This window comes from Terrapene carolina, unplaced genomic scaffold (assembly GCF_002925995.2).
Source record: "Terrapene carolina triunguis isolate 2854851 unplaced genomic scaffold, T_m_triunguis-2.0 Scaffold22, whole genome shotgun sequence".
In the NCBI taxonomy this organism is placed as follows: Eukaryota; Metazoa; Chordata; order Testudines; family Emydidae; genus Terrapene; species Terrapene triunguis.
In genome coordinates, this window is record NW_020664373.1 from 20637544 (window position 1) to 20664251 (window position 26708).

At 41.8% G+C, this 26708-nt stretch overlaps 1 protein-coding gene across 1 annotated transcript in view; it reads right to left on the minus strand.

The window, feature by feature from the left end:
* The window catches only part of LOC112125929 (dystrophin-like), a 1989526-nt gene that overhangs the window by 278352 nt on the left and 1684466 nt on the right, over window positions 1-26708 (minus strand). The window contains exons 56-57 of the mRNA XM_026648920.1: window positions 8710-8882; window positions 4457-4613 (exon numbers count right to left, since the gene is read on the minus strand). Of these exons, the coding sequence (XP_026504705.1) occupies window positions 4457-4613; window positions 8710-8882 (330 nt within the window). The remainder of the gene's footprint in view (window positions 1-4456; window positions 4614-8709; window positions 8883-26708) is intronic.

The following is a 26708-nucleotide window of genomic DNA, read 5'->3' on the forward strand; positions in this document are numbered from 1 at the left end:
TTTTTATCCAGCCATGACACCATGATTATTAAGGCAATAATATATGTCTGCTGTCATAACCAGGAAATCTGTAGAGTGACACAAGGTCCATGCCATTCAGGAAAAATACAGCAGAGAACAAAACTGAAAACTGCCAATACAGAATCTGTCAAAGACAACTTGAAGCTGGCAGAGCTTTTCACTGATCTTGTTTCCCTCCCTCTCCACAAGAGGTCTTTGAAGAGTCGACAGTGTGACCTAATTTCAAAGATTATCTTTTGTTCTTTTTTCCACCGGGAACCCAAGTGCCTATAACTAGACAGGTATCATGTTAAACTATAAAAGTGCTACTGCATGAGGGAAAAAAGAAAGAAAAGAAAGAAAAGAAGCTTTCTACAAGTAACTAAACTGTTCTTGCTTTGATACTGTGAAATGACTAGGGATTGTGACCAAGAGAAGTGTGTCCATGTGCATGTGTGTACCTGTAGCTGTGGGGACATAAAGAGAGGAGGGAAGAAGGGCTGGGTTGTTCTGTAATGTCACTTTGCAACTATTTGTGAACAATTATGTTTATGTAGCACCTATCACCCCAAAAAATGGTACAAACTTAAACTAATATGGAAACCACACAAGGTTCTCTTAATCCATTACTGAAACGTCACCACGTCTGGGATGGAATGTGACAGTTTTTTAAACCATGTCAGTACACTGTGATACTGTAAAACATTTTAGGTCAGTGAAGAATACCTTATTCGACTGAAAAGTATACAAGGCGGTGAATGTTTTTAAATATTTAGATGTGGTGTTAAGTACTGGAACCCTTGCTCAAGGAACCATTTCTTTCTCATAACTGTCTTTCCAGGTTTCGCGGTAACTCACACTTTCTCTTTTGGGGAAAGGGGCAGAGATAGGGTAGCAGCAAGGAGCTATGGTAACATCTACATTATTTAAGTTTTCTGGCTCCTTGGCAGTCTGGCTGGGATTTGTGCATTGGGGAAGGAATACTTACCACAGTCTATAGAATAGCTGAGCAGCTATTGTGGAGCAGCTCTGTGCAAGCTGCTTCAGCCAAACGGCTCAAGTAGTCCCTCATGCACCTTGTATAGCTCCATTACTTGAGAGAGGGTAGGAAGGAGATAGCTGGGTCCATTCAGTAGTGAATCCTCTGGCCATCCCTTTCTCAGACAACTTTCTCAGAATAAGGCTTTGCAGGGAGTGTGCCTCTTTTTCAAAGTGCCTTCTCCCTGCATAGCAGAAATGCATTGGTTCCATCTCCAGGAATCCAATTGCAAGGGCAGGATTTGCCACTTTAAATTCAATCCAGAAAAGACAGATGACACTGGTAGGTACCGCAAGAAGAATCATTCTGAGGAACTGGTGAAGTTTCCTATATTTGTTATGTCTAGCCTCTATTTTCTTGGTTCAGTGTCTTTTTGGATGTTTCACTGCTCCTAGATTCCCAGGAGTGAGCAGTAACCAGAAATAACTTGTATCATATTCAGCTTGCAGGGAGGTGTGGCCTTTCTTATGCTGATCTCACCACTATTATTCATGCATTTGTCATATTCGGACTGAAGCAATACACTTTATTTTGGGCGGGTCATAACAACAAAGTCTAGTATAAATATGGCAGTCTGACGTAAGCACATAACACATGCATGGTCTGCATGGGTTCATCTTTCACTTTAGGTGAGATTCAAGCTATTCAGGGTTATCAATAAAGCCCTAAATCTCTCCCCTCTGAGCCTACCATAGCAGCTGTGATTGGCTGGAACGCATTTGTAGTCTGTCACAAGGGTTGAACTACCGAGGGTAGGTAACAGGACATTTTCAGTGGAGGGCCATTGACTTTGGAACATGCTCCCTCTTGCAGCTGGCCAAGTTTGACAATATAAATGATTCAACATGAAATGCATTTGTTCAAACTGGCTTTTTAGACGTCACATTGAACTTATAAGAATGAGTACACTTATCCTGGAAACCTCATGGGACCCCTCTTTGCATCCACACAAGGTCCCTAATCCCTGTCCTCTACAACTTTTTTCCTTGCCTCCTTAAAATAAGACCCCACCACATTTTTACCAGCAGCCTACAGCACCTTCATTATGGAACTACCCCAGGCTTTATCCCCGGAGGTCCCAAGTCCCTGGCTTTTGTTGCAAGATCCTGAAGCCGCCTCTTGGTGCTTTCTGGATTAGGGATGGAGTGGCAACTGTCACCAAAGGAGGACAAGTGTCACTGTGAGGGTCAGATAGGGTTTAAGGAGCTGGCTGCAGGCAGACTGGGATTTAGTGTTGTTGGAAGTCTTAACCCAGCTCCTTCTCTAAACTGCCAGACTTCCTCCCTTCCCCCCAGCACCGTGCTGCCTCCCCACCCTATGACCTCAAACTCGTGCAAAATAGCCAGTCGCCTGGTTCCATTTACCTGAACACTGGCCCATTCCCCAAGGAGTAACACCTCTCTAATACTGATACCAAACATGCCACATGTGGTCAGAACCTTGATTTTACATTTTGTTCAGAATACACTGCAAAGGGGACATATGTCAAAATAAAAGCTGTGTACTTGCAACCATTCACAGAAACTTATGCTGAAAACATCTTAAGATGTCCCACAAATATAATGAAGTAATTACTGAATGGGGTAATCTCTGTTACTTGTTTTAGCTCTTAATATGTCACTAGTGATTAAGTCTGCGGTACAGAACTGTCTCATTCGTAGTTCTAAAGATGTGTTAGGAAATACACATGAACGGACACCTAGCAAACGCCTAAAGGTGTCTCCTTGCTGTTTGCATGGAAATTAACAGAATAAGGTTAATATAAAACAATATAGGAATGTTGCTCGACTCATAAATGCATTTTTTGCACACCTTTTCTAAGCCCAGCAAGAGGTGTCATCCTTTGGATGAATACTTCTTGTGGGATTTTTTTTTTAAAGCTAATAGCAGGTGTTGGATTCATAGCCCTGTTTACCACAATACTGGTTTAGGCTGGATAGCTGCAGTGCAAGCTTCCCCATGACATTGTGATATCATGCCACTACCTTCCTCAAACGGACTTCACTTTAGGAGTAAGAGGACAGTTTGCAGTGCCCTTGCCCATTTGATCCTTGGTCTCTCTGCTGAGACTCCCAATTGTCATGACAATTTTAGGATGTACATGACCGTCCACTTGGATTTAGATTAGCAACTGTTTTCATATATGATGCTGATCAACCATTAAAAAGAAATACGTTTTGGTACCTATAGGTTTAGATTGCATTTCAATACATGACTTAGAAGTGAAAGATGCCATATCCCATTATCAATCTTCTGAATCATCTATTTCCTGCTTGATTAAATGAGGATTGTTCTAACCATTGTTAGTAGCTGTCCAGGTTTCCAAAAAACCCTATGGTACTTGTAACAGAGGGCACCTGGCCCTCCTGGCTCCTGCCTCTGCTAGGTTCAGATAAACTCACTCAAAGACCCTCGGGTTCTGAAACCACTGGTGCTTTTATTGACAAGTTTGTGTTCCCACCACCTTCTCACCATCCAGCGTACACAGCTCTGGGTTCCTTGTGTCTGAACCCAGGAGGGAAGGGCTTTTTCCCTCCCTGCCTGCCTGCCTGCCTGCACTCCCGCACTCTCTTCCATCCCATCACCCTCATTTCCTCACTTCTTATATAGCCCTGGGCTATTTGGGCTGGCAGCTGGCTCTCATTCCCCAATTAGGGCCATCTTCTTTCCAGCCAGCTCCACTTTATTCACTTAAATGGGGCTGGCATGGCAGGGTGATGATCTTGCAGTCTTCCTGCTCAGCATCCTGTCACAGTATTTTTCAAAAAGAGTATGGGAATGACACTTAAATGGTGCTAAACATTCCCTTCTCCAACAACACTGATTATGTAAGCAATGTGTAAAAAAATATATTTATTTATTCGTTTTGTGTGATGACGTAACAGTGGATCTGTTTTGCCCACAGAGTCATTGTACTATCCATACTTGTATCAGATAAAGGAATGTCAGAAAGCACCCAACTGTCAGAGGTGGCACAATAAGCCCAACCTATATTCTTTTTTTGTTTTTCCTTTTGCTACAGGTTAACACAAAGTTAAGCAAAACTACCTGGAGGACTTACAATCTGAAGGTCCTATTTTGGTGCTAAGTACTCAGAGCCTCATTAGGAAGGGGGAGTGGGTTTCAGCAGGAATAGTAAGAAGCATTATGGTTGGAGTAATTAGGGCAAATACAGAGTACCCAGGAAAACATTAGTAGTAGCACTATTAATAACAAAGTTTTAAATTGCACTTTAGGCTATGATTGTGAAAGTGCATAGGGGCATTAGGTGCCTTTGAAAATTCCACTCTTTATTATCTCTAAAATATATTTTAAATGGCACCACCCTTTCTCCAACAAAGAGGGTTTTAACTCTCATCTAAAATTAGATCTATACGCAATGTATACCCTTTGAAAGATCATTCAAAAAGATCTTACCCTGTGTGCATCATTCTGCTTCTGCACGGTGGGAAGATCTCCACCAATAGGTGCTTGTTGCTTTAACTCATCATCCTTCAGCTGCAGCCATGCCAGGAGTTCCTGAAGAGAGAGGTGTAGACGCTTCCACTGGTCAGAACTGGCTTCTAAATGGGATCTGCAAGGCATATATTATTGCATCAGTTGTAGGAGAAATAATTGTTTTACTTACAATGACAATAATAGAAAAAGTCACACTCCAGGGTGAGGTTAGATGTCATTGGTTAAGGTCACAACACAGCCTGCACTCACTCTTGAAGGTTCTTGGCAGTGGTTATTAATTTAGTGATCATTTAAAATTAGGGATAAAGGGACTATTCCATTCCCCACTTAAATGGGTTTTGAATTTGGCTACATCAGCACTGGCTTGAGTGAGGTACCTCAGTCCTGACCTGAAACACACCTGCTATTCCAAACCGGTTTTTTTCTTGAACAGAGTGTGACAGCTGTTTTTACTAAATATGCTCAAGCAACTCATCCTTCACTTGAGACCTCAAACCAGAGATTGAACTTTCATCTCCAGAGAAGCAGAACGACTTGCCTATTCCACTGTGGCAGCTAATCCACCACACAATAGACTCATGCAGTTACTCCTCCTCACAAACATTATAAGGTAAACCTTGAATTTAGTAGATTATTTTATAAATAGACAAATCAATGATTTATGCTACAGAATGTTTGCTCCATTTGAAGGTAGGATGTGAGAGAAATAAAATACATCACCGGAGAAAAGAGAAAGCATAACCCTGGTCAAATCAACATCATAAGAAGCACCTCTCTATTGCTTACTCATTATCAGTACTTGGTGCTTAATATGCCAAACCTAATGTTAAGCCTAATAATATCAAGTAATTACTTACTATAAACAGATCTACTGTAGGAATGAGACTGTGAATAGACCATCTCTGTATTGATTAATTTATTGTTTACACTGCATTTATTTGTATTGCATAATATTTTTTTCCCTCTTACACATTGGAATGCATATAAAGCCATTATTAATGTTGCCATTGCATCATTTTTGGCAGGAAGAACTCCCTAATGAGTTTTCACTGCTTTTAATAGTTTATCGCATTAGTTCAGATCCAAACAATATAATACAACAGCTAAGGCATGAAAATGTTGAATCTAAATCCTCCCACCCCCCAAAAGATGTATATTAGCTTTGAAATTTAAGTTTACTTTGCCTCTATTTAACCTCCAACTTTGCTTATCCGGGAACCTTTTACATCCCATTTTCTGATCTCACTCAATATTTGTATTGTCTGGTCATTAATAATCTGCCACTATACACTACAAGGAATGGGGCTGTGAGGAAGAGTGCCACACATGGACTCCCTGTGGTTTTCAGGATCTCCTGATTTGGATTTGATAAGGACTGGTGGATACAAGTGATTTTTAAAAATATGCTCTACTGCACCTATAGTAATTTCTGATCTTGTACACCAGGTTAGCAAAGTGTAGAGTAAAGAGAATACAGTTGTATAGCAAGCTTTTAGAGCAACAAGGTCTTGCTATTTTGACTCAAACTTGTGCAAGAGGTCACAATTCCACCCCCACTTTGAAAACTACTGTCATTATGCGGGAGGAGAGCACACAGGAGCATGCAGGCCCCTCCCTGCTCAAGAACACTACATCATCACCTGAGTGATTAGTGTGCTTTCTTGACCCCTCCATGTAGCCTGCCTTCTCTCACTTTTATAGCAAAATATGCTTTCCTAAAACAATCAAGAGGATGGCCTCCTACGTGTTATGGCTTACATTCTAAAAGGTGGTTATGTTGTGGAATAAATACTTCATTCCTCTTTGCCTGGAGTACTATAGAGTAACATTTTCAAGTCACATCAGTGACTTAACAGCCTCAATCCTAGTTTCAAAAATATCTCAGTCTTCAAAGTAACTTAGCTGCTTTTGAAGGTTTTACCCACTGTCTTCTTTTGAATTTGTAAAACATGAAGGATAAGTGTCCTTATAACATCAAATTAAGAAAAAAAAATCATTAAATTGAATGAAATCATTCATGGAATTTTTGCCCTGATATTACAATGTAAATCATAATTTTTCCCAATCCAAGTCCATGAATTGCTGCCTAATGCTCATCTTTTGATCAAACTGTACAGCATTTAAGCTCCATAGCGCAACATCAATCTAATCCATTCTTTTAATTCTGTACAAATTTGATTGCCCCAATTCTATTGGGGACACCAAGTTAACCGACCCATCCAGTGATGGTGGTTGGTGGGTTTTTTCCCAAAGTAAAAATATATATTTTAAATTCATATTTAGTACCATGTTCTTTTTAAATAGGTATTTATATGTATACTATTTTAAATATATATACATATTTAAGTATCTAACAAAGGACAAGCAGATGATCAAAATAAAGTCAATTTTGGACTGAGGTCTTAAAATCAAGGACTTAAAGTCAGGTGAAAAGTACCTTGGGAAAACTTGCTGATTTAGGCAGACTTGATCAGGAGTGTGGAACAGTGAAAAAGTACATAATAATGGAAATCAAACTCTGCCTCTCCTTAATGTCCCTTGAAATTGTTCCTTCTACCATATACTTTCTTTAAACAAAATGTAATGTGTTCAGAAACTCAGAATGGAATAGGCTGATGCTGGCTCAGTAACCATGGTTTCCTCTTCCTGTTTTCTAAAACTTAAATACAAATAATAATCACCTTTTAGTGTCTATTTTTAGTGCAAATAAAAGACAGCACCAGACGGGTTGGGTTAATACCTGCAGTACACTGCAGGGCAAGCTTCTGTTATAAAACCTCTCTATAGTATATACTGTCAATCATGGGGAATAGTACCAAATCGTGTGTTGCAAAGAAATATCCCTAGGGACTAGACTGAGTACCAAACTAATTTCAATTTGTTAGTCAGTCATATCTGAACTCAGTGGTTTAAAAGCTAAAGCATAAGCTCTTTTACCTTACATGTTTTAGCTATTCTGAATCCTTCATTATGACCAACCGTTTGAGAGAGTAAGCCCATTGCCTTACATGTTTAATTTAAGAGTATAAAGCAACTGTGATAAACTAGGGTTACTATTTTTGACTTGATTAATCACATCAATAATTGAACAGCAGTAGCTGGGATGTAGAAAATCTCATCTATTAAATTGCCCGTGTTTGGCCAACATGCTGTTTTTCTTTTCTCAAACCTCTTTTTATATCAGCAAGTTCATGGGTAAAAAGGCATCTGAAGAAAAAGAACTCAAAATAATGCTTTGAATGGTTACATCCCTTTTCTTTTGCTCATCAGGAAAAAAAAAGAAATCTGTCTTCTTTTCTTTCCTTCAACTACCAATATCTTTTCAGCCTCACATCTTTCATTTATTTTTAATGATTGATGTTATGAAGATGGCTTTTGTCATTACACACACTGACCTCCCTCAGGGCTTGAGCTTCAAAAGCTAATATTTCATACATTACTTTGAAAATGCTTCTGCCTTTTGATGCCCTCTGAACTACCACCATCATACAACAAATGAACGAATGAAAGAGTGACTGAAAGTGAGTGCATTGGAGCCAGGTTCTCTACTGTAAAAGGCATATTTATAAAGAGAAGATTCTTGGACAGTTTCTCCAGAAAAGAAATCCTAAACCCTTAGAGGTTTGCATCTCCATTAGATCTTCTGTAACATCACCCTTTATTGTATGCTTCCTTGCAAGAAGTTTGTTTTCTCATGAAACCCAGAGACAGTTTTTACCCTTGGATTTCAGGTTTCAACTTTGCCCCCTCTTTATCTAACAGAAGAAGCCTAAAATAACATATGCTCTCATCTGTAAATTTATTCTTAGTTTTGCACGGGAAAGAAGAGCCTCACAAATGCAGTGCATAATAATTATTATGTTGTTTAATAACGTCTCTTTTATGTCACATTGATAAGCCATACCCAGCTCTGTAAAAAGCCTGCATTTAGAGAGAGTTACTATTTAAGCACAATACTCTCTTTTTCAAGAACACAACTGTGATTATAAAACCTCATCATGTTCCTCAAATCCTAATCCCCCACAATCATTTCTGTACCAAGTAAATTAATAATTCTTAGAAAGTAATTCAACATTCAAAATATCATGAATCACATAAAAAAAATGAATGAAATAGCACCATCAGAAACAAATTATGCCCTTGTATTGAGAGAGAGGTATCTTTCTGTCTCTCAGATTAATTGAAGGCACTTTCTTGTGTTTGGTTCCTACCTAATGTTTAGAGATTTTTTCCTAAGCTCACTCCATCTGAAGTTCATGTTATCCAGGCGTCTCTGCAACAATGCTGCATCATCAGAGCCTTCCAAGGATCTCAGGATTTTCTGTCCATTTTCATCCAGATTGTGGAAGATGTCAGTATGAGCTTCAATCTCTGTCTGGAGGTCCTAGAGAGGTAATACAGAAGAACACATGTATTTCTTATAAAATCATGAAGACTAATTAGACTGATGGACCATAATGGCTATCACTTCCCAAAGAAGAGTGAAACACATCATAAGTAATACAGATTGCGATTGCTCCCCTGAATGGTAACTTTATATCTGGTAATATGCTATACACCCATTTCATCTTAGCATGAAGAGAGTATGCATTAAACAATGAGGTTTTCCATACAAACCCCTAGGTTTTGACAGGGGACAAACAAACAAGGCTGATGTATATAAATGTGTCAATAAGAGGAAAAACCCCTCAGGATCACAGCTGGATCTGACCTTTACATGGTACGTCTTCCTGTGTAACATTTTCAACTTGAATCGGGGACTGCAACACTGGTCCTGCTGCATGGAAATCCCAAGAAAACTAAGCTACTGCAATAGCAGAGCTTTAAAATACCAAGTTCACTTACATTCTGTTGACAGAATGCATTGCAGAGTGCAGACTTCAACAGTCAATAGTAATAAACAGGCACTTTGTACTATATCAAAACCTTGGTCAGGGCCATGGCTGTAGGAGGGACTGAGAATAGCAAGGACCCAGAATATGCAACTGGAAGTTCATGTTGAACAGCCAGCTTTTCTTATCACTTTGTAATTGCTGGCCAGCTACATTTCAAATTCATTTCCCTCCCTCATTTTTAACAGGGCAGCTTCAGCCAAAATAACATTCTTTAGAGAGCTGCCTGGTACGAACATTCCTATCTGCCTACACACTGAATGGACTCTTTGTATATTATCTGCCTCACTCTAAGAGATTTGTATGCTTCAGATCCACAAGGTTACAGATTCATTCAGGAGCAAACAGTGGCCATATCAAACTCTTAAACTTGAAAAAATATCTACAAATATATGATTGCTTTCAAAGTAAGGGAAAAGATGGATGAGCTGGCCTAGCAAGTAATGCTCTGCATTGTCATGAGGGACACTTGGGTACGTAGGTTAGTTTTCTAGCTGTTGTCTCTCAATTCCTGGAATGGAAGTGTTGTGGAGGCAGTGTGGAAGGAGAAGTGATCTGTGGTGTTTAGCAGTGTGGCCAAGAAGGAGTAATTAATCATCGCAGATGGGCTCCAACAGGAATTATGTCCAATCTTCCTCAACACAAAGGATGGAATCAAAGCAGGGAAATATGGACTTGAATAGAAAATGGAACAGTTTTTAATTGAGCTGCCTGTATTCTACATAAATGGTTCAGGGCATGCACACTAGCTGTGCTGAAGCATGCTAAGAAAACGTGCAAAGTTTGCCGAATGGCAACACTGTGGCGCTGTTCTAAACTGCTTCATTTGTAATACCTGAGGGGTACCTATCCTGCTGTTCCTTGCATAGCTACTACAAGCAGTGTACTATGGGAGATTTCAAAAAAGGCCACAGGTGCATCATGGGACAATAGTGGAAAGACATATTTAACTATTTCAGTTAATCTGTGTCCACACTGGCATTAGAATGATTCTTGGCAAAACAGTTCAGATTATACTGGTGCTACTCCTGTTGGAAACAAGTATAATTCAACCAGTACTTAGATTGCTTGTAAAATGTTTGGGACATTTTTGTGTGTGCACAAGCAGTATGTTAAGAGCATGCTTGGGGGAATGTAGTTTTTTGCACAGTAAATTTCTCTAATGTCAACAAGGCCATAGAGACAGCAACATTCAGCCTCCAACAGAAACACCAAAAGCCCCTTCGGAGAAAACAAAATAAGGGAAGAATTAAGCTATTACTGAATTGGAAGTCAGTAAGTATTATTTATATGTGTTAGGAGCTTTGTGGTGAGTATTAAAAATATATGATATGATCCCTGCCTCAAAGAGTTTACAATTCAATTTCATAGAGTACAAGGCCAGAAGGGACCATTGTGATCATGTAATCTGACATTTTGCACTACACAGGTCACAGCACTTTGAATTAATTCCAGTTTGAACTACAGCATATCTTTTAGAAAAAACATCCAATCTTGATTTAAAGATTTCCTTTGAGGGAGAATCCATCACAACCTTTGGTAAATTGTTTTAATGATTAATTATCTTCATTGTTAAAAACTTGCTCCCTATTTCTAATCTGAATTTATCTAGCATCAAATTCCACTGGATCTTGTTATACCTTTGTGTGCTAGATTGAAGAGTCCTCTACCATCTAAGTTCTGTTCCTCATGTAACAAATACATACTGTGATCAACGAATCCCTTAACCTTCTAAATGCAATACAGCCAACGAGAGTAGGATAAAACAGGAGGTAAGAATGTGTGATGTTTCTAGAACTAGAGGTTATAATTCATTATGGCTGTGCAGAACAGAGATGATGAGGGACAAAGAAACAAGAAAACAATAAAAATGAATTTGCCTCCGTTTGATTGATGTGTCTTCCATCTTTCCCCTCTGACAGCCTTCCCATCCCAAGAGAAGCAGATTACATGACAGGAAAGAACTCAATTCTTATATTTATCTTTTGAAATGGGAAAATGTATCTTATCCTTCAAAAAGGAGAGTGAAAGATCAATACAAGCAAAAATCTGTTCCTTGACAAGAATACAAGGGGAGGATCTATTTCGCTTTGGAAACTACTCAGATACTTGGAAAATTACACTGGTGTGTCACATTATATCTAGACACATTGACATCATACTGGGAACATACAGTATTTGTAGCATTTTGGGTTTTTCTAATACATTGAAGTGCACAAAGTAAGTACAGTGGATCAAATTCAGCCCTGCTGTAACTCCACTAAAGTAATTTGAGTTACAATGGGAAATAATTTTACTCAGTGCACTGTATTTTTTTAAAAAGAACAGGAGTACTTGTGGCACCTTAGAGACTAACAAATTTATTTGAGCTCAAATAAATTTGTTAGTCTCTATGGTGCCACAAGTACTCCTGTTCTTTTTGCTGATACAGACTAACACGGCTGCTACTCTGAAACCTGTATTTTTTAAATTGTCTGAGGAATACATCTCCTTTAAAAAGAGGCGTACAGTAGACAAAAAGTACACTAGGTATAGTAATGCAATGAGTATTGATTGTTAACAACAGGTTGTGTTACTTTACAGAAAAAAAGTGTGAGTTTGTCTTGCTACACCCAACATAGGACCCAGTTCTGAACTCCTTACTTGGGGAAAAACTGCCACTGAAGTCAATGGCAGTTTTGCCTGCGTAAGGACTACATGATTAAGCCCACCTTTATGAAAATGTCCTAAAGAATTTAATAGATAACTAAAACTTCACTGAATGTAATGTTTTAATAGTCTATAGATTTGTAAGAGAATATATTTCTGTTACAGAATGATTAAAAATCTGAAGCAAGGCTTTCATTTTCAATTTAATTCTATAGGATCTATGAATAATTTCTACAGAACACTATTAAATTTAGATAGACGGTTTTATCCATCTTAAATTATATAAAATCTCTTCATCAAGGATAAAATGACTAGCTTAAATTCTTCTTTACTGATGATATATGCTAAAATTCTGTTGAAACTCACAGACTTTAAGGTCAGAAGGGATCATCATAATCATATAGTCTCACCTCCTGCACATTGTAGGCCACAGAACCTCACCCACCCAATCCTGTAATAGACCCCTGGCCTCTGGCTGAGTTACTGAAGTCCTCAAATCATGATTTTAAGACTTCAAAATTACAGAGAATCCACCATTTACACTAGTTTAAACCTGCAAGTGACCCATGCCCCATGCTGCAGAGGAAGGTGAAAAAAAACCATGGTCTCTGTCAATCTGACCCAGGGGAAAATTCCTTCCCTTCTCCAAATCGACTGAAGTGAAGAACTCAGTAAGATGTGCTATATCGGACACAGAAGTGAAGGGGACTTGTCTTGAGGAAAGGGATGAATTTTCAGGAGAGGCATGGAAAAGACTAGTTACCCATACAGTAACAAGTTTTGTAATGTGTGGTCCCTATATATTCCACTTTTGGTGCACAGGAGCTACATGTGCCTGAGACCTGAAGACATTTTGTTAACAGTGTTTGTTGGTCTGCACCTTTCTCCTCCTTGGTACTCTGAACCCAGGGTATTAGGGGCAGCGTGCACTGACTGCCTCTCCAGTTATCGTGTACTCTAGTTATTGTACAAGGTAAGTAACCAGTCTTTCTTCTTCAAGTGATGGTTCCTATGTGTATTCCACTTGAGGTAACTCAGAGGCAGCATTCATTGAGGAGAAGAGTGCAAGAAACTCTGCTGCACCACTGACTGAAGGACTGCTCTGCTCAAGGAAGCAGCTGCTGCAGAAGCCTGTACCAGGACACAACCCTAATACCCACAAATATATGCACAGAGTACCATGTTGCCATTCTACTGCTGCTGGCACTAAGCCCCCTGCTAGCCCTCCAAGCTGCCCTGGACCCCACGTCCCCCTGAAGTGCGGGGCCCCCAAAGCAGTTGCCCCAGTCCGTCCTATGGATGGGACAGCTCTGATTAAATATAAGCCCAAACATTGGCGGAGCTGGGCCCATATTCCTGAATATTGGTGGAGCACGGCCACCACAGGCCCATATAACTCGCCGCCTATGCTTGTGGGGTAGGGTTATCAGTCAAATCGTAGCTAAGCAGGATGTGGCCATAATCCACTAAGAGAGTCTTCTCTATTAAGTTCAGCAAAGCAGACAAATAGTTTGGGGGATTTCCTGAAGGGTTTCATCCTCTGTAGGTAGAAGGCCAAGGCTTGTTGGATATCCAGAAAGTGGAGCTTCCCTGGTGGCACAAGGCTTCAGGTAGAAGACAGGTAAGTGGATGACTTTGTTCAGATTGACTTCTGAGAGTACCTTCAGGTTGAATTTAGGATGTAACCTTCGAGAAATTTTATCCCTACGGAAGACTATATACGGAGCATCGGCCATAAGGACCCCCAAGCTCCCTACTCTTCTGGTTGAGGTGATTGCAACTTCCATAGACAGATGAATGGAAGAATATGAGACCAAAAGCTCAAATGGAGAATTTGTAAATGCAGATAAGACTTGATTGAGGTCTCATATCAGGGTTGGTTTCGGCACTGGAGGAATGGTTCTGACAAGGCCCTTCAGAAACTTCACTGTAAGCAGATAGGCAAAGACTGTATAGTTATCCGCCGGGGGGTGAAAGGTGCTAATAGTTGCCAAGTGCACTTGTGAGGAGCTGAGGGACAACCCCAATGTTTTCAGAGAGCAGAGATATAACAGTATAGTTGGTATCTCAGTATGCTCTGGAGGTAACTGACAATATTGATACCATTATGACATGCCAAGGTAAAAACCAGACCAATGAGTAGCTGTGTCACCCATGCCTTCTAATCTGGGATGCCTTTTACAATGCTTTGCTACTGTAGCCTCTAGCCTGAACTGCTCACAAACAGCCTTCAGCATGAAAGCCACACCTTGCCTTTTACCAGCCTTGGTTATATAGCAGGGTGATCCCAGTACACTCCCAATCTTAGATCTACCCCCAGATATGTATGTTCTGTGCTGCCCAGCCCTCTCCTGGACAACAGAAGTTTATATAAACTCTGTTATTTCTTTAAAAGAAATCATATGCAGACAACTTGCCACCCCAAATGGAGTTTCCCAAACACTTCAATTTGGGCACACTTAATTAGATAAAACAAGTTTATTAACTACAAATAGATTGATTTTAAGTGACTACAAGTATTGAGACATAAAAGTAAGAACTGGTTACAAGACTATAAAGTTAAAACACCACTGTTGCCTAACTTTAACTATATCAGATTCAAGCAACGTTCCCACACTGGTGGGCTGGGCCAGTTTATTTACCTGCTGATGCGGCAGGTTCGGCCGATTGCGGCCCCCACTGGCCGCGGTTCGCTGTCCCGGGCCAGTAGGGGCAGCGGGAAGAGGCACGGGCGAGGGATGTGCTGGCTGCGGCTTCCCGCTACCCCCATTGGCCCGGGACGGCAAACCACGGCCAGTGGGGGCCGCGATCGGCTGAACCTGCCACGTCAGCAGGTACATAAACTGGCCCGGCCCGTCAGGGTGCTTACCCTGGCGAGCCGCGTGTCAAACGTTGCCGACCCCTGGTCTATATGGAAGGATTTTCCCTGATGCTTTTTTCTCACTAGTTTGAGCTTCCTTTGTCTCCCCTTCCTGCTTGATGACTCTGTTTACTGCTTAAATGCAAATTAAGCAGAGCACACAATCCTTTGATTGAGACAGACCTGTTTGCCAACCTCAGATTGGAACATGTGTTAATAATATCACACAGTGGAATCTTATAACTCTACATACAATGTCACATATTTCATCAGGACAATATTGACCAGCAAATTATCAGTTTTCAAATGATACCTTACAAGACATACTTTGTACAAAGACTATTACAATAATATGTAGGGTGTGGACATGCATGGGTACATTTGTCACAACCATATAGCGAATCTCTTCAATTTTGCTGTATAGTATTTCATTGTAGACTCTTTCCTGCTACTGTTAATGATAGAATCTACAGACACTGATCATGTTCTCTGTAAGTTCGTTGTCCATCCAAATACCAACATTATCAGATGAAAGAGGCTGGGTTGGAATGGAGACCTTGCCTCTGTCCCAGGTTAAGACATCTGATAGGAGCTGAATGCAGATGCACAGGCACTTGTTGACCATCTAGAGAATGCTTGTGAACCAGCCACATGGGAGCGATGAGGATCACCATCACTTTATCTTGATCTTCCTTAGGATTTGTGGTAAGAGAGGGATGGGTGGAAATGTGTACATTAGTGTTTCTGACCATTGGACTAGAAATGAGTCCCCTCCGGAGTTGTGGCTTTGAAGCAGTAGACCAGGCATTTCTTGTTCTCCTGAGATCTAAGGAGAACCTATGACAGGACATGCCCCCTCCCCACATTGTTGAAAGATGCTCTGTACCACTAAGTCCCATAGTTCCCACTCATGGTCTCTGGAGAAATGTCTGCTGAATCTCTCTGCCAGAGTATTCCACACCCCTTCAAGGTGCACTCTCAGAGGGTGACCTAGTGGCAGATGCACCAATTCCACAAATGTACAGCCTCTATGCATAAAAGGATGGATAGTGCTCTTTCCTGCTTGTCAATAGAATTACCTGTTATCATGTGGTTCAACATGACTTGAATGTGAAGGTTCCAGATAAATGGCAGGAACAATTTGCAAGCCTCAAGTACTCCACACAGTTCTAATATGTTTGTGTGTAATCTGGTATTATGCAAGTTCCAAGTACCTTATGCTATATATTCCTTTAGATGGGCTCCCAAACCTATCAGAGAGGTTTCTGTAATCATTATATTTGTGGGTGGGTGGGAGGGAATGAACAAAGGAACCCCTATGCACATTATCTCTATGTTTTCCCACCAGGTCAAGACTCGGTGAGGGAGCAAGACCAGACTGTGCTTGCTTGGTGTAGACTGGCTGCCTCCATGCATGTAGACATTGAAGATGAAGACTTGCAAAGGGCATCAAATATGCCCATGAGGCCACATGGTCTAGGAGGATGAGACAGGACCTTACTACTGTCTGGGGACTGAGTGAAGAAATCCATCATAACTTGGAACTGATTTGAAAGTAGGTATGCTCTGGCAGGGACTGAATACAGGGGTGCTCCAAGCAAATCTGTAGTCTGCATGGGAGCCAAAATAGAGTTTTCTGTGTTCATTTGGAGACCTAATGCTTGTACAAGTAGGAGCAAGGAGAGAGTTGCCATTGAACTTCTTGATATGACTATCTTGTGAGCATTCAGTTGTCCAGGTAGGGGAACACTGATGAACTGTCATAATGCAGATGTGCTGCCACTACTTATAATACATTCATGAATACTCTTGGTGCTGTTGAGAGGTCAAAGAGCAGCACTCTGTATTAATAATGGTGTAGGCCAATGGTAAAATGCAGAAACCGCCTACTTGCAGGCAGCATGAGCATGTGGAAATAAGTATCCTTCAAATTGAGAGCTGTGAACCAGTCGCCTTGGTCTAGCGAGGGGATTATAGAGGCCAAGGTGGTAACTCTGAACCTCAAGCAGTGGATGAAGACATTCAGCTGTTTGAGATTTAGTATGGGCCTCCAGCCTTTTTTCTTCTTGGGGATGAGGAAATATCTTGAATAAAAACCTTTTCCCCTTGGGCTGGGGTGAAACCAGCTCTAAATCTCTCAGTAGGAGCAGGAAGTCTACTTCCTGCCTGAGTATTCTCTCATGAGAGGGGTCCCTTAGGAGGGTCAAGGAAGGGGGTTTGGGAGGAGGGACTGACATGAATGAACTCTATTGTATATCCAGTGGTGATTACTTCCAGAATCCATCTGTCTGATGTTATAGGGCACCGTGCCAAGGAAAAGTGAGCTATATGACCCCCAAAAGGGGTGGATAATTCTGAACCAAGTAGACTTGCTGGGAGGACTGGTTTGTGGCTCTCAGAGGTCCCACCAAGAGAGCTGCTTGGTGGGAGGCTGGGGCTGGGAGGAGAATAAAGGAGGAACCTTCTGTTTTCTGTGCTGTAGTTTCTGATGTTTTCAGGAGAGGGTCATAAGGCCCCTGGTGGTAGAAGGTTGATGAGTGGAGCACTGCCAATGGTAAGACTGAGGCTTAGGATATTTTCTTCATGGTTCCGCAGTATAAATTCACAGAGAGTGGAGAGTTGCTCTCGAGTCCTTGAGGGTATGTAATGATTTGTCCATTTTTTTTCTGAATAGCTTATTTCCCTCAAAGGGCAGATCCTCCATGGTTGATTGGACTTACTTGGGAAATCTGGAGGATTGGAGCCACAAAGCCCATCTCATGATTATAGATGTTGCCACTGAGTGGGAGGCTGTATCCGCTGCATCTATTGGGCCTGGAGGGCAGACTTAGGTAGCAATTTACCTTTCTCAATGATTGCTTGGAACTGCAGTTCTTGAGGCAGCTTTTTGACAAAATCAGAGAACTTATTATAATGAATAAAATCACACTTTGCCACTAAAGCCTGTTAGTTTGCTATACTGAACTGTAAACTAATGGAAGTGAAGTTCTTTCTGCCAAAGAGTCCTAGGAGTTTGGTCTCCTTATCTGTGGATGTAAAACTGGGATGGGTTTTGCTTGTTCCTTTCAGTGACAGCCTGCACCAACAAAGAGTTTGGAGTGGGGTGTGAGAATAAGGATTCAGCCTCTGTAGATGGTACAAATATTCCTTTTCCATTCTTTTCAGAGCAGGAACTCAGGTGGCCAGAGTATGTCAGTCCACCTTGGTTGGTTCTAAGATGGAATCATTGACTGGCAAGGTCGTCTTACTAGGGACTTGTGCTCTGGAGGATGTCTAGTAACTTGTGAGGGGTATCCTGTACATATTCCAGGGGGATCTGGTGCATATCTGTGATTCTCCTTAGGAAGTCTGGAATAGTCTACAGTTGTCCATTGGTGATGGTAAGGGTGGTGTGGCCGACTCATCTGGTGAAGACCATTAGAACCCCCCATGGGCTTTTTGATCTGATTGGTCAGTTTGATCCTCTTCCTCAGAGTATTCCCGGGTGGACTGAGGTTCTTCCCTACATGAGGATATGTGCTGAGGATCCAGTTCTGTAAGCCTGTAATTGGAAAGTTTTATGTATGGATTCTAGGGAGTCCAAAAGGCCAATGAGAGGGATTATAGGAGTAATGGGGTGGTCCCCAGTGAGAAGGGTACCACTAGTCCTGAGCCAGGCAGTCTCCGCTGTGGGTGTGGGAAGGTGCCCACGATCTTAGAGCCTCTATTGCAATGGTTCTCAACCTATTTACTGTTGTGGGTCACATATGCAGCTGTGTGTTATGTGGGCAGCATCCACACAATATATATACACTGCCTATATGGCCCTGAGGATATCACATGAGCCGCAGCTGTGTGCTGATTAGGTTGCGGGTTGAGAACCACTGCTCTGTTGTGTCTGACCTCTTGATTTGATAAGGCCAGTGAAGCTCTCCCACTACTCAGATTCATCAGAGGAGTACGAGGCCTCTGTATCATTGGGCAGAGCTACTGCTACCAGAAGTGGTCTTACTATGCTTCGGCTGGTAGACTGTACAGGTGACTGTTGAACAGATGGCACTGGGACTAGATCCAACATGGTGATTTGGTGTCTGCACTGGTGATTTGGCGTCCTCCAGAATAGTATACCTGACTTCCATATTTGGGCTTCCTGTCTCTTGATGGTCTAGGGCAGATGGTGGTTCTTGGTCCTTGCTCCTTTGCCTCACCAGTGCAGAGGATGGTCCCAACACTTCTCCAGACAAAGGTCCTGGGGCATTCTTGGCTCTCAGTGCCAAGGAACTGGTACTCTGTTCCTTCTTATCTCCTGACAGACCCGTACCAGGACATGGAGTCTTGCACAACTTAGAATGGGTCAGGGAAGAAGTCCTCTTCTTAGACAAGGTCTTACGGGAGATTTCTCACATTTGTCCCTGTGAGAATGTTTTCTCTTACACTCCTCATGTCTGCCTTGTTCACTGCTAGAATCTTTAACTCTGCCTCCAGCAGTCCAGGAGCTGGAGACAACTATGCTCGAAGGATGCTTTCTCAGTGCCTCTGCCCAATGTACAAGAGCGGTCTTATGGCCAGCACTGGACGGTGGCCTCACTGAATGATCCATCAGGAATGTTCAGAATCTGAACTCGGGGATTGACAGGTTCAGTTGGGGAAGGACCGAGGGACAAGAATTTTCCTGATGCAATAAAAAACAAACATTGTGGTCATCTCTGACCAGGAAGGAGTGGGACCAGACTATGCAGATCTGCAATCCTGGGGTATCGGGCATGCTAGGTCAAGAGTGTAGAGGGAGTAAGGGTATACCAGGCCCTAAAAGCTCGCTAAAACTAACCCTAACACTAAAATCAAAGTTTTATCAGAACAGGAGACCTGTTTACAATCATTTACACTAATAAAACAAAGAATGCTAGCTAAAGCTGTGGACCGTTGAAGAAGTGCCATCTCAGGCCATGGTGGTAGAAAGGAACTGGTATGGCAGTCGGTCTGCACCACCCCTTATGCCCTTGGTTCAGAGCACAAGGAAGAGAAGGGGGCAGGCACGGACACCGCTAATGAAAAATCATCCAGTGTGCACCTCGAGTGGAATACACATAGGAAAAAACACTGAAAGAAGTTTGCAGGACGATATGCCCAGTGTTACCATGCAGACTGAGGATGGGGTATGTCTTTAACCTCATCTGACCCAGCTATGTCAAACTACCTTTGCCACCTGCAGTCGCTGAAATCCTCCTGACATTCCTAATAATGACAAGCTTCCCTATTGCCACAACCTCACACCCCCAGATGTACAGAAATCTGCCTAAGGCCCCATGTGTTTTACATTGCACAAAGCCCTTAAAACACAGCTATGCCCCTGGTTTTGAAAACTAGAAGAATATACAATATAGCTCTTGGGATCGTCCATGTCACACAGATTCTTCCTTTAGGGATTGATCATGGTTCAGGATAGTTTATCAGAAATAAGTAATTAATTGACGTCAAGCCTCATCTTATCCCACAAGCAATATATAAAAAGACATGACATATGGCAAAATGCCATAATTATTTTTTGACAATACATCAGAGAGAGAGATCAGTCATATATCTGACTTCCCTGGCTCATTTTTCTTTAATTACAAAAGGTTGGAAATGGAAAAAAAATCCTACAAAGAAGTAATTAGTTAGACTAATTGGATCACATCTGAGTTAGACTAGAACACACAAATTAATTCTGTCCAGCTGACAAAATATTTACTTCCGATGCAAGTAAGGGAGAGACAGAATTAACTAAGTAATACTTTTAAGAAATTAAAAAACTTAATTCCCCCATCTATAGACCAAATTCTATCATTGAACTTGTTCTTTTAACTCCCACTGATGATAATAAAGTAACACTAAGAACTTTAAATTTCCATAACCTTAACTTATCCACTGAAGTCAATGTGATTAGTTAAACAGGAGTTCAATAAGAAAAATACAACACTATCTGAATAAATGAGCCCCACCTGAGGGCAGAATTTATCCCCAAGGCATTGAGACTTGTAATAAATAAATAAACAACCTACTTACAAAAGAGGCTATCAAGTTTTATTGAGTGATGTGGTAAATATTGACTGAGGTGAAGGCAAGATTTACATTTACCTTGAAGTTAATAAATGTTGATGCTCACCAAAACAAAGTCAGGATGTTTATTGTTATGTCTTCATAAGAATGGCTGGGCCATTCTAGCCCAGTATCCTGTCTTCCAAAAGTGGCCAATGCCAGGTGCTTCAAAAGGAATGAACAGAACAGGCAATCCTTGAGTGATCCATCCCCTGTTGTCTGCTCCCAGCTTCTGGCAGTCAGAGGCTAGGACCACCCACAGCTTGGGATTGCATCCCTGACCATGTTGGCTAGTAGCCATCGATGGAGCTATCCTCCATGAACTTATCTAGTTCTTTTTTGAACCCCATTACAGTTTTTGCTTTCATCCAAAATATCTAGAAATCTTTCCAAAATATAATGTTTTTTCCCTATTTGTCTATAATCCTAGAAGAAGAGAGGACCAGAAAAATTGTCATAAAATGATGTAGATAAAAATTAATTGGCTAAAGAGTGTTCTAGATCCATATAATAAACTTTCCATCAATGCAAATAACTGAAATATCTGGCCTCTTCATTTTTAAATCACCTGCAAACATTTTATTTTTATGAAACATCTTATATACAAGAACTAAAGGCTAAATATTTTAATATTTATAAATATTCATTTAATAATAATTTATTCTAATGAACATATTACAGTGGGTATACACAAGGCATAAATTATATAATTCCTTTATGCCTCCCCTTCTTCCTTGTCACTACCCTAGCTACTTGTATTTCTCTCTCGCATTAACTTCTTTTTTCTCACACTCCTTCTCTTACCTGAGAAGTTATTAGCAAGTGCATATGAGCAGCAATGGGACTTACGTGAACCTGTTGCCACTGATCCCACTTCTCTCAGCTACCTAATATTACAAAATCTACAAAGAATAAGTGGCTCCAGAAAGCCAGGGTAATACTGTGGGCAATGCAGGAGGAACAGTGAGGCAAGGGATAGCAAAGGACGAGGAGGGAGGGGTAGGAATGCTGGAAGAGAAAGGGTACAGGGAAGGGAGAGGAAGGAGGCAAACTGCAAATAATAAAACTTAATTTTTTAATGTCTATGTGTTCAAATATTCACAATTGGAATTACAATAAGTAGTTATAAGACATTTTCTCTGATCATTTTAGTATTTTATGTTATATTTTAAAGTTAATTAATTGTTTATTTTTTCAACCGCCAAAAAAATAAAATTACCTGCACTCCCTGCTGAGTGTGTGTTCATCAAAACACCAGAGTTGACACACAAGACATTGGTGTGCAAATACTGGATGTTGAAATTGAGTACTTATTTACCATCCTCCTTGTTGATGAATACTAGTTTTACTTATCTCAACAACAGCAAATGAGGAGGAACATATGTGCATATGAATTCTGGTTGGTGAACATCATAAGAACATAAGAACAGCCATATTGGGTCAGACCAGTGGTCCATCTAGCCCAGTATCTTGTCTTCCAACAGTGGCCAATACCAGGTGCTTCAGAGGGGATGAACAGAACAGATACTCGCTTCAAATGCTCAGAGAAGGTAAACAACAGAAAATTGTTTAAATGACTTTTCAAAAAATGATGAGCTAGGATTTTTTCCCAATGTATGTAACATTTAAAGGCCTGCATGGAGAGAGTTTTTCTCCATAAATGCTCCTGAACAAAGGTCACCCATATGGTGTCTGCTTGTGCTCCCTGAGCCCAAGGAGATGGATGGAAGCAGCATTATTGCTGCCTGAAGTATTAAATGCGCCATGGGTTTGTCTGGGATGGGCACAAACAGGTCTTTGCCCCGCCCCCATAACAACTTGCTATAGAGCAGGTGTAGTGAATTATTTTTTGTCAAGGCCCAAATTTCTTGGTCAAGGTATATTTAAAGTTCAGACTCCAGAGAAAACAATAAAAACAACGACAATAATAATGATAATAATAAGTAAATAAAAATATTTCAGGGTCAGTTCAAAAGCATCTTGTGGTCTGGATTTGGCCCGTGGTCCATCTATTGACTCCTCCTCCTATAGAGCTTCACTGGGCAGTGAGGGGACATATGGTATACTAGCTCAGGAGCTGTATGACCTGCTTCTGCTGCTGTGTTGAGGAGGTTAGTGAAACAGAAATTAAAAGGTACAGTACCAAAAGTAAAATCCCTGCAAGCTGCGTGGAAACTTTTTAAAGACACCATAATAGAGGCTCAACTTAAATGTATACCCCAATTTAAAAAACATAGTAAGAGAATCAAAAAAGAGCCATCGTGGTTAAACAACAAGTAAAAGAAGCAGTGAAAAGCAAAAAGGCATCCCTTAAAAAATGGAAGATAAATCCTAATGAGGAAAATAGAAAAGAGCACAAACGCTGGCAAATGAAGTGTCAAAATATAATTAGAAAGACCAAAAAAAGAATTTGAAGAACAGCTAGCCAAAAACTCCAAAAGCAATAGCAATTTTTTTTTAAATATATCAGAAGCAGAAAGCCTGCTAAACCACCAGTGGCGCCACTGGATGATCGAGATGCTAAAGGAGCACTCAAAGACGATAAGGCCATTGCGAAGAAACTAAATGAATTCTTTGCATAGGTCTTCACTGTTGAGGATGTGAGGGAGATTCCCAAACCTGAGCCATTCTTTTTGGGTGACAGATCTGAGGAACTGTCCTAAATTGAGGTGTCATTAGAGGAGGTTTTGGAACAAATTGCTAAACTAAACAGTAATAAGTCTCCAGGACCTGATCGTATTCATCCAAGAGTTCTGAAGGAACTCAAATATGAAATTGCAGAACTACTAACTGTCATCTGTAACCTATCATTTAAATCAGCTTCTGTACCAAATGACTGGAGGATAGCTAATGTAATGCCAATTTTTAAAAAGGGCTCCAGAGGTGACCCTGGCAACTACAGGCCAGTAAGCCTCACTTCAGTACCAGGCAAATTGGTTGAAACTATTGTAAAGAACAAAATTGTCAGACACATAGATGAACAAAATTTGTTGGGAAATAGTCAACATGGTTTTAGTAAAGGGAAATCATGCCTCACCAATCTACTAGAATTCTTTGAGGGGGTCAACAAGCATGCGGACAAAGGAGATCCAGTGGATATAGTGTATTTAGATTTTCAGAAAGCCTTTGACAAGGTCCCTCACCAAAGGTTCTTAAGCAAAACAAGCAGTCATGGGATAAGAGGGAAGGTTCTCTCATGGATTGGTACCTGGTTAAAGGATAGGAAACAAAGGGTAGGAATAAATGTTCAATTTTCAGAATCGAGAGAGGTAAATAGTGGTATCCCCCAGGGATCTGTACTGGGCCCAGTCTTATTTAACATATTCATAAATGATGTGGAAAAAGGGGTAAACAGTGAGGTGGCAAAATTTGCAGATGATACAAAACTACTCAAGATAGTTAAGTCCCAGGCAAACTGCGAAGAGCCACAAAAGGATCTCTCAAAACTGGGTGACTGGGCAACAAACTGGCAGATGAAATTTAATGTTGATAAATGCAAAGTAATGCACATTGGAAAACATAAACCTAACTATACATATACAATGATGGGGTCTAAATTAGCTGTTACCACTCAAGAAAGAGATCTTGGAGTCATTGTGGATAGTTCTCTGAAATCATCCACTCAATGTGCAGTGTCAGTCAACAAGGCAAACAGAATGTTGGGAATCATCAAGAGAGGGATAGACAATAAGACAGAAAATATCATATTGCCTCTATATAAATCCATGATATGCCCATACCTTGAATACTGCATGCAGATGTGGTTGCCCCAATCTCAAAAAAGATATATTGGAATTGGAAAAGGTTCAGAAAAGGGTAACAAAAATGATTAGCGGTATAGAACGGCTTCCGTATGAGGAGAGATTAATAAGACTGGGACTTTTCAGCTTGGAAAAGAGGTGACTAAGGGGGGATATGATAGAGGTCTATAAAATCATGAGTGGTATAGAGAAAGTAAATAAGGAAGTGTTATTTACTCCTTCTCATAATACAAGAACAAGGGGCCACCAAATGAAATTAATAGGTAGCAGGTTTAAAACAAACACAAGAAAGTATTTTTTCACACAATGCACTGTCACCCTCTGGAACTCCTTGCCAGAAGGTGTTGTGGAGGCCAATATTATAACGGGGTTCAAAAGGGAGCTAGATAGATTCATGGAAAATAGGTCCATCAATGGTTATTAGCCAGGATGGACAGGAATGGTGTCCCTAGCCTCTGTTTGTCAGAAACTGGGATTGGGTGACAGGGCATGGATCACTTGATAACCTGTCCGTTCATTCCCTTTGGGGCACCTGCCATTGGCCACTGTCAGAGGACAGGATACTGGGTTTGATGGACCTTTGGTCTGACCCAGTATGGCTGTTCTTATGTTCACTCTCTTCAATGGATTTAGAAGCATTATGCCTCCTCCTGGCCTCCACAGGCATATCGCCTCCGGCCATTGCCATTTGTGGGACCACTCTCCACTCTGTGTAGCACGGCAGGCTCTTCAGAGCACTGATGTCAATGGAACTACTCCCATACTTTAAGTTAGTCGCATGCTTTTAAACCTTGTTGAAACAGGGCCTCGATTCTGCAGCTCTGTGCTGGTGGACTCCCCTGAGCCTGCACAGATATCCACTGAAGTCACTGAGACTCCATGCCTACATGGCACTCCTTCCAGAATCAGGATCCACAGGCCTGCTCCTACAAACATGAACTACCTGTTGTATTACTTACTACCCTAAGTAGTCTCATTCCAGTTGATTGGGATTACTTACAGTAGCAAACTCTGCACTGGAGGTAACTGCTTGCAAGGTCTGATCATAGGGTTGCCAAACGTTCAGTTTCAACCGGAACACCTGGTCAAAAAGGGACTCTGGTCTGCATCGCTGACCTAGCCATTAAAAGTCCAGTCAGCGGTGCATCGGGGCTCAGGCAGTCTCCCTGCTCTGTGTGGCTCCTGGAAGCAGCCGGCATGTCCTTGTGGCCCCTAGGAAGCACAGCCAATGGGAGCTGCGAGAGCAGCGCCTGCAGGCATGGAGCCACTGGGCCAGACAGGAGCCACATGGAACCAGGGCAGGCAGGGAGCTGGCTTTAGCCCTGCTGCACCACTGCCCAGGAGCCACCTGAGATAAGTACCGCCCAGCTGGAACCCGCACCCAAACCACCTCCTGCACCCCAAACCCCAGCCCCAGATCGAAACCCGCTCCCAAACCCTAACTCCCTCCCAGTGCTTGCATCCCCTATCTCAAGCAGCCCCTGCCCCAGCCCTGAGCTGCCTCCTGCACCCCAAGCCCCTCATCTCCTGCCCCACCCCAGGGCCCACACCCCCAGCCAGAGCCTGCACCTCCTCCTGCACCAGCCCTGTGCCTGCTCCCCCACTCTGAACCCCTCGACTCCAGCCCAGAGCTCCCTCCTGCACACCAAACCCTCATCCCCAGCCCCACTCCAGGGCCCGCACCCCCAGCAGGAGCCCTCATCCCCTACTGCACCCCAAACTCCAACCCCAGCCCTGAGCCCCCTCCTGCACCCAAACTGCCTCCTGGAGCCTGAAGCCCGCAATCCCTCCCACACCTCAACACCCTGCACCAGCTCGGAGCCCTGTCCCACACATAGGCACCAACTTTCTCCGGCGCCGGTGGGTGCCCACGCCCCCCCGCCCCTTTCCCTGCCCCTGGCCCCATCCCAACTCCACCCTTTCCCCGCCCCTAGACCAGCCCCATTCCAACCCCATCCCCCAAGTCACCACCCTAACTTTGCCCCCTCCCT